At 47.7% G+C, this 16,168-nt stretch overlaps 1 protein-coding gene across 1 annotated transcript in view; it reads right to left on the reverse strand.

The window, feature by feature from the left end:
- The window catches only part of mapkbp1 (mitogen-activated protein kinase binding protein 1), a 36,744-nt gene that overhangs the window by 11,079 nt on the left and 9,497 nt on the right, over positions 1 to 16,168 (reverse strand). The window contains 16 exon segments of the mRNA XM_076978677.1: positions 367 to 478; positions 733 to 808; positions 1,989 to 2,110; positions 3,465 to 3,535; positions 3,646 to 3,771; positions 4,373 to 4,464; positions 4,858 to 5,042; positions 5,183 to 5,320; positions 5,813 to 6,002; positions 6,971 to 7,131; positions 8,281 to 8,298; positions 8,579 to 8,761; positions 8,857 to 8,994; positions 9,138 to 9,308; positions 11,349 to 11,406; positions 11,846 to 11,908. Coding sequence (XP_076834792.1) covers positions 367 to 478; positions 733 to 808; positions 1,989 to 2,110; positions 3,465 to 3,535; positions 3,646 to 3,771; positions 4,373 to 4,464; positions 4,858 to 5,042; positions 5,183 to 5,320; positions 5,813 to 6,002; positions 6,971 to 7,131; positions 8,281 to 8,298; positions 8,579 to 8,761; positions 8,857 to 8,994; positions 9,138 to 9,308; positions 11,349 to 11,406; positions 11,846 to 11,908 — 1,904 coding nt within the window.

Genomic DNA, 16,168 nt, shown 5'->3' on the forward strand with positions numbered 1-16,168 from the left:
AGTGCGTTAAGCTTGAGAAGCCCCTTTTAAAGGGAATCTAAGTGTACCAGTGCGTTAAGCTTGAGAAGCCCCTTTTAAAGGGAATCTAACTGTACCAGTGCGTTAAGCTTGAGAAGCCCCTTTTAAAGGGAATCTAACTGTACCAGTGCGTTAAGCTTGAGAAGCCCCTTTTAAAGGGAATCTAACTGTACCAGTGCGTTAAGCTTGAGAAGCCCCTTTTAAAGGGAATCTAACTGTACCAGTGCGTTAAGCTTGAGAAGCCCCTTTTAAAGGGAATCTAACTGTACCAGTGTGTTAAGCTTGAGAAGCTCCTTTTAAAGGGAATCTAACTGCTGTCTTTGTGTCAGAAGAGCTGAGACGTCTTACCAGAGTGCCCAAACATGGTGGCCACACACTCCCCCGTGTAGAAGTCAAAAATGCTGATGTTTTTGTCTGAGCAGCTGGTAGCCACATACATCCCGGAAGGGTCTGTCTGGACCTGAGACACGTTCACATATCACACTGGTCAACTCTCCAGTCATTTCACTGAAGACATATTAGTTTCCGTTGAGTTGAGCTGGTTGTGTACACCAAGTAAGTCAAGACTACTTGTAGACTATATGTACACATTTAAATAGAAAAGTTAACTAAAATCACTTTATACCAATATAGCAAAGCAAACACTTGAACTGTCAGAACAATCTGTGCACTAAATGTTGTGGGGTTCATGTTGTGTCTCCAAGAGCTGCTCACCCTAATGAGAGTGCCGTCCTCCCCCTGGGAGCCCTTGTAGACCTTTTTCTGCTTACCGTTGCTGATGTTGAAGATCCTGCAGTAGAGGGAGAAGGAGAGGGGAGCAGGGAGAGGGGGATGGATCAGACAGCTACAGATTTAGACAGTAATGGATGATCAAGATGGCCACTAGGGGGTGCTGTAATAGTGGGATAAGCCCCCACGCATGCCAGCTGTACCAGCATGCCAGAACAGGGAGGATCAGGCAGTGTGCTGGGCCACAAACATGAGATCCACTGGGATCACCTACTGCCACTGACACCCTGTCTGTCCACCCTGCGGGTCAGCACCACGCTGCTGGAGCACTTGTTATGGTGGCAGTGACGCAGAGATGCTGCTCACCGAAAGACTGAGTCTCAAACACATCAGTGTGGGACCTAGACGAGTATTTCACAGTTGATTTTTGAGTAGCAACACTAAACACTGGGTTCACACACAGGATGGTAGTCACGTGTTGCAGCTCCATCCCAATGTTTTGTATTACAGTTAGAACCTTCATCTTGAACTAGTAGATGAACTCAGTTAACTCAGTACGCAATACTAAACTCTACCATCTTGGTTCATTCCTATGTGAGTATTACAGACTGTAAGAATTCTTTCAGAGGCAGTCTGTAATACAATACTGCTCCATGTAGGATTACAGTCGCATTTGAGTGACAGGCCAAACAAGTGTGTGCACATGCTTGAAGGCATATATGTATGTATGTGTGTGTGTGTGTGTGTGTGTGTGTGTGTGTGTGTGTGTGTGTGTGTGTGTGTGTGGTGTGTGCGCATGGCTCTCAGCATGCCTGCGTCTACCGGAATAACCCGACAGTCTTCTAATCTCTGCGGCTGCACCCGTACCTGAGCCATAATCCAGCAGGTTCCCTAGCAGCACTGCAGCTCACCGGAAACCGCTGCAGTTTCCAAACACACACACACACAGACCTGCTCGCTACCAAACTGATACCAGCCTGCGTTTCACATTGAGGAAAAAACGCTCGCAGGACAAAAAGGGGAAACTGCACTAACCATAGAGCCAGCAAATGTACCCAACAGGCATCAGCAGGAGAGACTCTTATGAATAATTCAGTGATATTCAAGGTTATTCACACACACACACACACACACACACACACACACACACACACACACACACACACACACACACACACACACACACATACACACACACACAGAAAAAGACAAAGACACGGACAAAGACAGACACCTCCTACCTGATGCTGCGATCCTGGCAGCCAATCGCAGCGTATCTGCGTGTCGGGTCGACGTCCATATCGTAGAGAGTAGTCTTCCTCACAACGTGGTGGGTGCGTGTGAACACTGTTCCTTCATCTGTCTGTTGAGGAGATGCAATGACAGGAATAAATACCAACGTACAGGAACAAACAAATAACTGAAGATCTATTATTAATGGGCACAAATGAGCTGCGAATAAATATCACATCTGTGTATACGTGGTGTGTTATCGTTCCCATTGGCCCTGTCTAGTACATGGCCCTTAAAGCGTGCAAAGTGCTTGGTGAAAATATCCAGTTGAGAATCTCGTTAATCAGATCTGATGTCTGAATCTCAGCATTATTACATAAAGACTGAACAATCAAAACTAGCTGCTGATTGCAGGTCTTTGTTCCAGAAGGTCAAGGAGCAGTGCCAGGCTCACAGAGCCCCTCCATCAGCTCAACACTGCTGTAAGACGGCTCAGCTCCCGACAGCCAGCACAGCCTCCACCAGCAGGTGGGTGTATGCTGAGATTAAAGGCCTGGTAAGAACACTGATTACAGTAGGTACTGACCAACAGAGGTGAACATTAAAACAATACAGCAAGAGCAAAGATCAGAGAGCCGTCTCATCCCCATAACAACATGTGGCCATTTCAGCTGCATTTGAAGTGCTTTCATGTGGGCAACATGGGCACTAGAGTACGACACCTCAGAAGCAGCAGGTGTCTGAGCTTCGAGCTAAAGCTCTTTTAGTGAAGCCATGTTACTGCACGTGTTGGGAGTCAACACTCTCTATGTTACGATGCCATGATGTCACTCGTCTTTCTCCTTCCAGGCTGCTCCTGTTTTCTCCTCTTTAATGTGATGTCATCACCTTCAAAGCGTCACCGGCTGAAACGTCTACGCTTTCACAGAACTCCAATGCATTTCAGACAAGACTTCCTGTCTCTCCAGACGTTGATCCAAAATCAGAAATACAGTGTGCAACACTAATAGTTTCAAGGACAACACTCTCTGAACTTTATGAACTCCTACGCTGAACTAGTGGGGTGAGGCCTTTGGTAAACTGCCTGGTTGCATTTTCCATTTCGGAAACATCGGCCCTCTGTAGATCTAAAAGGTCTTTAGTCTGTCTAGCAGTAGCTCGTGGTACTACACATCACAAGACTCTGGAATTTCCTCATTCCCCGAGTTGTTTCCTTCTAGCTGTGGTATTTCTCAGGCCTGCTGGCTGGAGCATGCTAAAGTCAGCACGACCACCTCTCAAGCTCCGCAGGGACACGGTGGTGTGTACGAGTACCTGACAGGCCAGGTGAGCTTCTTAATACACAAAATTTAAATACACACAAAATTTCTAACAGACATGTGCTCAAGGCAATAAAGAAAACATGAAAAATGTAAATCAGTTCATGCATTTTCTTTATTCAGATCAGACTGAAGAGTGTCGGAGAGCAGCTACACACATCTCACCTTCTGCGCTGTCCGGAAGTAGATGCTTTTGTCCGCCCCACAGCTGATCATTCTGACTTCGCCATCATTTGCTAAGAGCAAGACAAGACATCAGAGGAGGAGCTACAACGATCTTACACTTGTACATTTGTTACGAGTGGAAGGGAGAGAGCGGAGGGGCGTGTTGTGTGACGGGACCCACCGGCGAAGCGCACTGCAGTGATGGAAGATGAGTGATCGTCCAGCGTCTGCAGCAAGCTGTAATCCTGCTCTGCATCCAGAACATGGATCAGCCTGTCTCTGCTCGCTGTGGCCAAGAGTTTTAAGCCTGGCCACACACACACACACACACACACACACACACACACACACACACACACACACACACACACACACACACACACACACACACACACACAACCCTCAGGAAAAAAAGGACTTCAGTGACTGCCAACGTTACTGCACTTAAGAGAGCCTCCCATTATCTGCTGACTGTCTTTACCAGTGTCACAACTGAGACGAGACACTGAGCAGAACCCTGACGAAGCAGGCCTCACACTAACCCAGACCACATGACCTCCACTGCACACGACTTCAACAGCACTACGGTAGCTCATGCGAAACCACAAGCTAACATAAAAATGTGTCCTAGTCCGAGTGTGCGCATGCGTACATGTACGTGTGTGTGTGTGTGTAGATGTGCTGTCTCTCTGAGGGCCTGGGGGAGTGCCTATCTTGCTTTAAGCAAAACACACCTCCAACTAGGACAACATATGCTAGAACTTATCTAACAATGGATTCCACTTGAAGAGTAATCTAAAAAAATAAATATATTATGGAGCAATATTCTCCAGTGCTCCAGCATATCCACACTGCAGTCTGAAGGCATTTGGGGGCGGAGCTACTGGAACTGGGCCACACCCCCTCACCCGTGTCAGGCTTGGAGTACTCCAGGCAGAGGATCTCTGAGTCATGGGCCTGCACGTTCAGGATCTCCTCCAAGCTTTGCAGATCATGGATCCTAGAACAACAGAAACAATAAAACCTGCTCATCGCACTGGCTTACCATAACCGCATCTGCACTGGTCATTCATAGTTCAGTACACACTACCCACGAAACCTCATTAAGCCACCTGCATCACACCATTATCAAGAGATCACACAGTGATCTACACAGTGCACCCTACTGACTGGTAGGGTGTATCTCCAAGATGACTGCTGCAGTACACATCATGTTATAGATGCTGGTGCACGCACGCAGTGTTACACGCCTGGATGACCAGTGCTCACCAAACCAGTCAGATTTCACTCTGCTCTTTCCATTAAACCCTCTGTGGGTCAATTATCCCAAATCAATTAGCGCAGACGTGCCAAGGAGTGAAGCGTAAAAACAACCACTACCACAGGGACGAACCTCAGTATGCCATTGCGGTCTCCAGATGCCAGGTGCTGCCTGTCTGGACTGACGCACATGGTCCTAATGCCAGTCCTGTTCTCAGAGGTCTGGGGGTCAGCCTTCTCAGAACTGCTGGAGATGGTGCAGTCTGTGTCCAGCAGGGGCGTTATGACGTTGTCCATGTAGATAATCTTCTGGACGTCCTATATTGATGGAAAGAGAGAGCAAAAAAGGGAATGAGAAAGAGAGAAAGAGGGAGAGAGAGAGGAAGTAGTATTAGGTGATTGTGGTAAGGGTGTGTGGTCTGGTAATGTAGGTCTCCAGGTGTGGCTGCAAAACTGACATTGCTGATGACGTTGTGGTTGAGCGTGGTGCTGTGGGAGTCCAGGTTCCACAGGCGGATGGTGTTGTCAGAGGAGCAGCTTACAAAAGATCCTGGAGTGAGACAGGAGTGTTCTCCCTCACTGCCCTGGGGGTACATCTGTGGAGCAGCAGCCACACATGTTAACTCACACACACACACAAGCATGCACACATGCACACACCCCTCCTTCATAACATGCATGCCACAAGTTCATATGTACGCTTTTCCTCAAGCACATGACATAAGGGCATCATTTGTTAAACAAAAAGATTGCCTGTTATCTTTGTAGTGCGTGTCACACAATGAATACTGCGAAACGTTCAGATAACAAACTATCACTCACTCACACACGCACACGCACTCACAGACACATACAAGCTTTGTAATTAGTATCACTTACACCGCATTCTACCCAACAGTCATGTGAAGTAAATCACACAAAATCCTACATTCAAGGTCTTTAAATTATGCTTTTATACATCTCACATACAAACTGCTAAAAAACAATCTGGATATCTGAACTGCATTAAATGTAATTAAGGCTGATCCTTGGATAATAACCCTGCTAGGGTTGGCCATCAGATACACCTCCCCGTCCCAGAGCCGTACCTCCACGCTCCACACACAGGAGGAGTGGTAAAGGGCAGAGTACACCTTGCCCACTTTGCGGAGGTCACGCGTGTCCCACACATACAGGCTGTGGTCGTTGTAAACGCAAGACAGCCACCGGTTGGTGGAATCGTAGGACACGGCCACCGTGTCAGGGTAGCGGGCGTCCATCTTGTAGTCAAAGAGGTGGCTGATGGGAAGAGATGAGAGGCGGGTCATGAGCAGAAGTAGAACCACCAAACCCGAGCGTCAGCGTCTACAGGCTCTGAAGCCAACGTTAAGTGAAACCCACACTTTGAGCTCTGCAGCAAACGGTGTGCACACGGTCATTTAGTGGTCACCCTGTAGACACACTATCTTCACAAACAGGACTGTAAAATTATAAACCCAGGCCTGCAACTCTGTGAAACTGAAAGCTGCATAATAGGGACAACACACAACAAATGTGTTTCTAACGTCACTCATATTCCTCCTGTACTACAGATGGTAAATGCATGCAAAGGGAAACAAAGTGCTTTGGTGCTCCAAGACTGCAGTGCTTTTTTCTGGGTTGGTAAAAAGCTCCAAACAGCTCCACAAAAAGTCCACAGCTCCCCCAGCTCCTTATGAGCTGTAGTTTTGTAGTTTGTAAGGAGGATGCTCAGCCGTGCAGCGAGCCTGTCTGTGCTGCGTGTCTGTCTGTGCTGCGTGTCTGTCTGTACTGCTTGTCTGTCTGTGCTGCCCAGGAGGAAACGAGGGGGATGCCACACACGTGACGGGTCACACAGCTCGGCCAGCCTACACGCCTTCTCAAACAGCAGGAAATGCCTCCAGCATCGTTCAGAACCATTTGCATATGTATGACGTCGGATAAGAAACGAATACCAGCAAACCCACGCTGACCCAACTGACAGAACACAAAGAAAGCATTTATACTGTTCAGCTGATGTTTGAAAATGAGAACCAAGATCGAGAAGGTTCCGGTCATGCTGCGCTGAGCAGTGAGCAGAGATGGATTGGGTTCTTCCGTAGGAACATCAGTATAATCACGCTGCTTCCTGCCCTTATCCAGCGGGAGCCTCTCCTGAACCGTGGGGCACATGCGTTTGCGGTCAGACTGCATAGTCCCCAGTAGGGGGCAGTGGAGGTAGTGCAGGGGGGGGTTGTGCTGCAGCTCACCTGGCTTCGGTCAGGGCCGCGATGTCAGAACCCAGGCAGTGTGGGCGGGGCAGGGTGCAGATGAAGTGCAGGTTGACTGGACTGAAGGCCCTCACCGTTCCATCCGCACAGCCACAGAAGATCAGGTCCTCCGTCACGGACAGAGAAGTGGCCATGCATGTCTGAAGAAGACGTGGAGAGAAGGAGAACGTTAGGAAGGAACCCGTGTGCTTCTGTACCAGGACACGGGTTGGAGTGGCGTTAGCCCCTGGGGCTACCACACGGACGGACATTCACTTCACAGCTCTGAACATTCGGTTACCAGAGAGGACTGAAATGTGACAGGGTGTCATTGCATGGCAGGGGGCAGACATGGTCTCCAGAAATGCAGACTGTTTTGTTGACTCAGTAATGGAGCTGGTGAAATGAAGAACTCTGTACACAGAGCCACAATTCTGACAGTGGTCACAAGATCCTGAACAGATAACATTGTACGACTTACACTGCAAAAATAAAACTGTCCTGTTTATTAATTTTTTTGTACCAAAAACACTAATCAATGAACGCATTCGAACACTGAGCTGAAAGGTAGCAGAACGTCTCAGGGGTGTGTTTGTGCTTCAGTTAGTGAATTTCAGACCATGTAGGTAGGACACCACCTGTCTCCTGTCCCAACTTACCTGGACTTTAAACAGCTAAAGGTGAAGAGAGGCACCAACAAAAGGCACCAAAACGTGAATATTTACCCTATTTTCTCAAACACAAGAAACGTCAATACATTTTTCTCACGTACACACGCACGTCACATGTTGGTCTGCGCAGTGCACAAAAGCAGACACACAAGCCTGGCTGAGCCGTGTAAGATACCACCTGTTCCATCTGACAAGGAAGGTCCATCTCTACACCTTCTGCTGCCCTTCAGATTCAGATCAATGACTCACTGCACCACCCACCCCCACCCTCTACACTCCACCCCAAACCTTTTCTGCTGTTGTTAGCCACACACTGTTCTGACAGAAAACTCTCCGTGTGGCTGCAAACGGAGCTGGCCTGACTGGTGCGACGCGCTCGTTAGGAGGGGAGAGAGAGCCTCGCTCTACCAGGCGGTGAACCTGGGCCTGTGTGGCACGTGTCAGGGGCGGAGACCAAGCGAACGGGAGACGCACAGTGACACAATGCAGTGTGAACACAGGACAGCCACGACCACTGGGTGATGAACCGCCCGGGCGAGATGAACGGGTCAGCGCCAAGCGCAGTGCTGGGACCCATGAGCATTCGGATGGGGGGGAGGGGTGTGAACGGGGCTGGCACGGCCCAGACAAACCACTTACTGTGATACTGTCGTTGTTCTGGACAGTTGGACAGTGCAAGAGGAAGAGAAGCAGAACAGGCCAACATCAGACAGCAGCGTGGTTAACAGACACATAAATACCTCCACAGCCCACAGGGGGAGAGCAAGCATTTGTCCCAGCCCACAACAATGAAACCAACAGTCCCAGATATAAAGGTAGCCACAGACGTTCAGGGCAACTGCAGTTCAAACAATCAAAAGAGAAAAAAGACAAACAAAAAGCAGCTTCGGCTACAACCAGAAAAGAAGGAACTGAGCCAGGAGCTCCGCCCACTCACCCGGAGCTCCACCCACTTATCCAGCAGCCTCTTGTCGCTGAACTCACACAGCAGGCCCGAGGACGTGATGCAGAAGGTGCTGTCGGCCTTGCGGCCTTTGCCACACGCCACGTCGCTGAAGAAGTTGTTACGGAGCTCCCCCAGCAACCCGGAGCGGCCCAGCAACGGCACCGTGGCGTTGACCTTTAGGGGTTTGATGGGTAAACAAAAAGACGCAGACGATGAGTAAATACAAAGATGGAGAGGCAGGCGTGGCTGAAGAATGGCCGTGGGCATACCTTGGAGGACTTGGCATGGTCCAGGTACCAGAACTTGACGTGCCTGTTCCCTGCCGTAACAAAGTAGGAGCTGTCGTCGGAGAACGACACAGCCATGACTTTGCTGGACACTTTGTTGGCAGCCACGACTACGTTTTTCTGGAAGGATGACGGAATGAAATTACAGTTGACATAACTGGGAGGACCAGGACGGGACGAGGCCTCTCCAATCAATTAGAAATCCCTCCCCGGTGACGTCAGCATTAGTTTGCTGTGTTGAGTGAACCGAAGGTGTTGAGTACCTTCCAGGCCCAGACGTTGACGATCATGTCGTGCTGGTAGCCCACACTGACGATGTACTTGCTGTTGGGGGAGAAGGCCACGCAGGCCACTCCATACTTGTGCTCCTGCAGCTCCGTCACCTGGGTCCTCTCCACCACGTCCCACACCCGCACCGCCGGCATGTGTCCACTCTGGGGGGGAGGGGTTAATAATGGAGATGAGTATGATGTTAGGGTCTCCTACTCTTTAATTAGTTTTACTGAGAGTGCATATATTGCTAATTTGCTCCCTTTATGTGAAAGGTTGATCAATATATGGATTCTCAAAGTTACACAACCAACCAAGGTCAGGAAGTGTAAGTGCCCAGTGACATGAGAGGACTGAGTGTTGACGTTCGTTTGATAGAGACGCAACGGTCTAACTGCCATTAGTATTCAGTACTGCCTCAGCCAAACACAGCAGCTACAGTCTCACAGAGAGGAAGCTGTTTATGCAACGGTCAACCGCAGCAGCCAACCACACGCTGAGACCTTCATGAGACCCTCATGAGACCTTCACGAGAGCGTCATGAGACCTTCATGAGACCCTCATGCTCCAGCTCCCTCTGCTGTTCTCCCTACACACTCTCCTCTTCTCCCAGGTTCTCTCTCACCTGCCCCCCCCCCCCCCCCCCCACACACACACACACACACACACACATCCATCCACCCACACACACACCCACACACTCTATCTACACTCACTCCTTCTTTCTGCCGTTTCTCTCATTCCTCCCCCTCTGTCCTCCTTTCACCTCGTCCTGACAGCAGGCGAAGTCTGTGCGTGGGCTGGCACTGCGCTGCCTGTTACCATAGCAACCCGGGTAAGACCGCCGCTTCGTGCCACTTTGCGATGCATCAGAGGCAGATCCTCCGTCTGGACAGAAGGGACTTAGTCCTGTATACCAGAGGAGCCCAGTGTCCCGCAGGAGCCCAGTATCCCGCAGGAGCCCAGTGTCCCGCAGGAGCCCAGTGTCCCGCAGGAGCCCAGTGTCCCGCAGGAGCCCAGTGTCCCGCAGGAGCCCAGTGTCCCGCACGTGTGCAGAGCATCGGGGTACACGGCAGGCTAATGCCCCAGTTCTGGAACTGCCAGTGCTCCTACAGTGCAAACATCTCATTCCATCTTAACCTTATATCAGCAAACCTATACGCTTGCTTCAAATCATGTAAACAAGTTATATTTTAATGTATTTTAATGTTTGTTTTGTTTGTGAAGAGCATTGTGCATTACACACTCGTGTCCTACTCTGGACACCTGCATTGTGCTACACTAACACTCACCTGCTGCCACGCTGCTCTCCTCAGACACGCGCGGTACGTTCAGCAGCTCTACCCCACACTGGGGGACCCATCACTCCTCTGGCTGATCCCTGTGTGCTCTGGGTCCTCGCTACCTTTCTACTCTCCTTCATTCATCTTCTCCTTCTCACTCACGTTCAGCTAACCTGCTCTCTCCCTCCAGGCCACATTCCTTCAGAGATACAGTCACAAGAAACTGCAAGGGATCGTGTTCCAAGGTTTGGGGCCTGCTATGCTAAAAGCCCTAAACTCTGGAACACGATCCCTTAACACCTCTGCTCTTGTACATCCACCTCTTCATTCAAAAACAACTGAAGACCTCGTCCAGATTGTGTTCCGATCTACTTATTTAATAATCTCTGCTTTTTTATTCTATTTCCTTAACTCGTAGCTCTTATGTCTTGACATTATAAGAGCTGTATCTTTGTACTTGTGTACAGTGACTTTGGGTATTCTGAAAAAATATAGTTTTTAATATCTACTACTACTATTATTATTATTATTATTATTATTATTATTATTATTATTACTTGCTTTGGGTCATGGAAAACATTATGTTGTATTTATCATGATCCCCCCCCCTCCGAAACATGACGTGCATGGTAGTAAAGGAGAAACGCTGAAGCGTGGGAGGGTATGATACCACGACACCTTATCTCCCCTGAACATCCAAACATTCACTACATGCCCGTCATGCCTGCCCACGAGCACCGCACACGCCCTCTCAGAGCCGCACCACTCCACACTTCTCGTTTTCATACTTCTCCAGGCCGTGGAGGTGTTACCAACACGTCGTGCGTGCTGCTCTACCTTCCGTCCCCCTTCTAACGACCCACTCTGATGCCGCATGGAGACATAGCAGTCACAAACAGACACAACAGTGCAAAAACTCACCTCTCCTGTAACCACATACTTGCCGTCGGGTGAGAAAGCTAAAGTGGTGATGGTTTTCCTGTGGAGAAGGGAAGGAGAGGGAAGTGGTTCAGTGTTTCTGCTGAAGTGAATGCTTCCTGTCTGTCTAAGAGACTTCCTGTCCGGTCGGTCAGTGCTCATTATAATAATGGCCGTGACTCACTCCAAAGATCAAACTCATGGACACACCAGTGCTCGGACACTTGTACGTGTAGAAAATCACTGTTTAAGTTTTTGCTCCTTTGGTGTTGGACATTAACATAGTCATGCTGAAGGCCATGAACTCATCAACACTGTAATACAGGAAAATCAGCTCAAAACAGCTAGTGTGACAGAGGACACCAAATTAGTATGAACACAGGTCTCTCTAAACACCTCTACCTACTACTATTCACATTCAACTCCATTTTATTTGAACAGATTTACAAGGGACAAATCAGCTAGCCAGCAGTCCTGCAGTTTCAGGTCAGGAACCTCACCTGGAGTTATTGAGAATATGATACTGTTTGTTCTTCTTGGGGTTCAGCAGTACCACCACACAGCTGCAAGAGAAACACAGATGTTCATTAACACTCAGCAAACAACGCCTGTGCAGACACAGCAGAGAAGCAAAATATAGAACAGACATGTACATGCTCTCTCACTCTCACACACACACACACACACACACACACACACACACACACACACACACACACACACACACACACACACACACACCAATATATCCAGCATTTGGACACGTGTGTACTGAGAACACATAAGCTGATATGATACATGTGATTAACTGCACACTTCTTTCCTCATTCCCCACAGACGCCAGTCTGAGTGCTTGACTGGACTGAAGCCCCATTCATGTCTGTGAGTGTGACACACAGTCTCAATGACTGTTCAATTTCCATCATCTCCTAAAATGAACTAAAGTCTCAAAATCCTTTACAAAGGGTTATAAACAAACACTGGCCATTCCTGCTATACGTCAGTACGCCTGAGAGTGAGTGGTAATAAAACAGAATTACATGCAGAATGTATTGCAGAATTACACTGATACTGTAGTACATTAGTACAGTACTACACTGAGTGTACTGCATTAGTATAGTATTCCACAGAATACTGCATTAGTATTACAGTATTACGGAGAGAGCACTACTTCATTTTGATTTTCATGAATCCTACATTAACCTAATCAAATACAAAATGCAGTCCTCCTAAAAACACAGTCCATTTAAGCACAAGAGTGGTCAAACTGAGAAGACTACTGGGCAATGATGAGTTTGTGTGTGTGTGTGTGTGTGTGTGTGTGTGTGTGTGTGTGTGTGTGTGTGTGTGTGTGTGTGTGTGTGTGTGCGCACGCGCCCGCAAAATGGGCCAGATTAAATAATTCCCACACATTCCCATATTTATTTTTCACTTCAGTACTACTTGTGTGTTACACACCCCAGGAACACAAAGGTGGGGTCAGGTGATCCCTGTGCATTACACACCCCAGGAACACAAAGGTGGGGTCAGGCGATCCCTGAGCGTTACACACCCCAGGAACACAAAGGTGGGGTCAGGTGATCCCTGTGCGTTACACACCCCAGGAACACAAAGGTGGGGTCAGGTGATCCCTGAGCGTTACACACCCCAGGAACACAAAGGTGGGGTCAGGTGATCCCTGAGCGTTACACACCCCAGGAACACAAAGGTGGGGTCAGGTGATCCCTGAGCGTTACACACCCCAGGAACACAAAGGTGGGGTCAGGTGATCCCTGTGCGTTACACAACCCACAAGCACAGACAAAGCAAAAGGGACTTAGAGAAAGACTAAATGCTATTTAAGGATTTCAAGTTATTTTTGCAATGGATATGGACTCTGTATACCCAGTATACAGACCTGTATACACACAGGTCACACAGGTGCTGAGCACAAGATTTAGACTGGTGGAGAGCAATACACAGTCTCAACACAATGATAAAGCCAGCAGAATCTGGTCCTGGTGCAGCCTACAGACACAACCCCCCTCCCCCAACACCTACTCCCGCTTCACCGCCGTTCTGAAAAGCTGAAGCCATTTAATCTGGTTGTTACAGTAACAACCACAGCAATAAAAGTAATCTGCTGTATGACATTCTAATTAAGTGAATGTGAAATAGGATTTCTGTATCTCCATTTTCTGCTCTAAACATCATGGTAAATTGCAATGATGTTTCACAATTTAAGCTTAAACTGTAAGTACCAGGGTAATGCAGTATATTGCTGAGGTCTAATTCCAACTTGGTTTGTCACAAACTGAACAGTTACCCATAATAGTGTTTTATTTTCTTAGGTTTCGGTCAAAGCAATGTGCAAATAGCAGTCACTTATAGTGTTTACTTGTAAAACAGTTCCACCCTGCCAATACAAATAGGCAAACACAAACACACTTAAGTTTAAAAAAACAGAGAACAAAAACATCCAGCAGTGTCTCAGTGCGACAGAGCTGAAGCTCCATCAGCACATCAGCCCAATGTTGACTGCAGTCTTCATGCCTCAGAGAAACACACGCTCATTAAATGCTGTAAACCACAGAAGCTCCGACATACAGACTGCAGCAGGTCCTTCCAGTAGAAGTACAGGAGACAGAGCCGCACGCAGCCCAGTACCCGAGGCTTCCCATCAGAACACTAACACCCCCCCCCCCCCCCCATGCCTCCGCTACCTTGCCTTCTTTCTATACTGCATCCTGGTGCCATTTTTTCACTGGCTAAGCAACGCACACACACCTGGAGTCCACATGATGTAAAAGAAAACGAGATTCATCAAACTAGGTCATCATCTTCATCTGCACCACGGTCCAGTTCTGGTGCTCATGTGCCCACTCTAGGCACTTCCACAGTGGACAGGGGTCAGCATGGCTGCTCTGACCCGTCTGTGGATGCACAGAACCATGCAGCAAGCCAAGATGCACTGTGTGTTCTGAAACCCTGATATTCCAGCATTAACATTTTCAGCTATTTCTGCTTCAGTAGCTGTTCTGTGGGATCGGACCAGATGGGTTAGTCTTCAATCCCTGTGCACATCTATAAGCCTTGGGCAGCCACGACCCTGTCACTGGGTCATGACCCTGGCACCGGGTCACTGGTTGTTCTTCCTGGATCCACATTTGGTAGGTACCAAGTACTTCACCTGTAGGTGTGGAGATGTTCTGACCCAGTTGTCTAGCCTTCACACTCTGGCCCTTGTCAGAGTGTGACAAGAATGACTGTTGAACTTGCTGTGAAATACATCCCCCTCCTGACAGGTGCCCCTGAACCATAGATGGTGTCATTTGCTTCACCAGTAAGGTTTTAATGCTCTGGTGTACTTCACCACATCTCTGTGTGTGTGTGTGTGTGTGTGTGTGTGTGTGTGTGTGTGCGCGCGTGTGTGTGTGTGTGTGTGTGTGTGTGTGTGTGCGCGCATCTGTTCTCAGGGAGAGACGCTAAACAGACTTGACAGCGAGGACTGGGACAATACAGGCACACGCAATACACTGACACACGCATGCAAACACACATACACACATACAAACGATGACCGTACGTGCATGGTAAGGCAGCCTGGATAATGAAATGGCATATAACATATATAATAATAATAATAATAAAAGCCTTGACTTCCACTCTCTCACATGCCTTTAAATAAGGCTCCAGTGTTCCAGTGACCTAAAGTGGCCCAACTGGTTATATGTCTATATAAGGTACAATAGACCACATGTAACTACAGTGTGAGAGATATTCCCACACACGGGGCTAAACTGCTCATATATGGATGCAATCACTGTCTTTAAAATTCAGGCAAACCAAACTGTTAGGCTGGATGTTACAGTATCAAAGTTACATTTAATATGAATACATTGGATGTCCAGTATTAGAGTGTTGCTGATTGTTGTCTGCCCTTAGTACCATTTCTTTTGTAACTTCACTTTTTGTGAAAACAGTCTAATCCTGCGGTCCCCAACATTTTTTGCGCCACGGACTGGTTACATGTCAAGACTCTATTTTCATGGACTGGCCTTTAAAATGTGGGCGGTAAATATGACTAAATAAAATGATACGACTGGCATAAAAACAAATATAAACCGCATAAAAATAAAACTCACCAGACGCACAGACGGATGAAATTGGGAGAGAATCCCATTTTTAAAAGTATTTTTCAAAAATAAAACATCACTCCCACACTGATCGTCGATAAAAAATATATATGTATACACACACACAAATTGGTGGTTGGTGACCACTGGTCTGTTCTATGGTTACTTACATGTGTATACAATAGAAAAGACAAGATTGAATTTCTGGTCACAAAAAAAAAATGTGGCTAACTAACAAACTATAAATCTAATTTTTCCCCGACAAAAGGACCATTTAAGATTCTAACAGATTTTAGTTTGGATAGGAATGCTGTGGTGTATGCGAATGAAGCAAAGACACTCCTGTACATGAGATCTGATCTTGGGTAGAGAGTGAAAAAAAGACACTCCTGTACATGACACCTGATCTTGGGTAGAGAGTGAAACAAAGACACTCGTGTACATGACACCTGATCTTGGGTAGAGAGTGAAACAAAGACACTCTTGTACATGACACCTGGTCTTGTGTAGAGAGTAAAACAAAGACACTCGTGTACAAGAGACCTGATCTTCGGGGGGAGTGAAACAAAGACACTCTTGTACATGTGACCTACTCTTCGGTGAGAGTGAAATAAAGACACTCTTGTAAATGTGACCTACTCTTCAGTAGAGAGTGAAACAAAGACACTCTTGTACATGTGACCTACTCTTCAGTAGAGAGTGAAACAA

This window comes from Brachyhypopomus gauderio, chromosome 17 (genome assembly GCF_052324685.1).
Source record: "Brachyhypopomus gauderio isolate BG-103 chromosome 17, BGAUD_0.2, whole genome shotgun sequence".
In the NCBI taxonomy this organism is placed as follows: domain Eukaryota; kingdom Metazoa; phylum Chordata; class Actinopteri; order Gymnotiformes; family Hypopomidae; genus Brachyhypopomus; species Brachyhypopomus gauderio.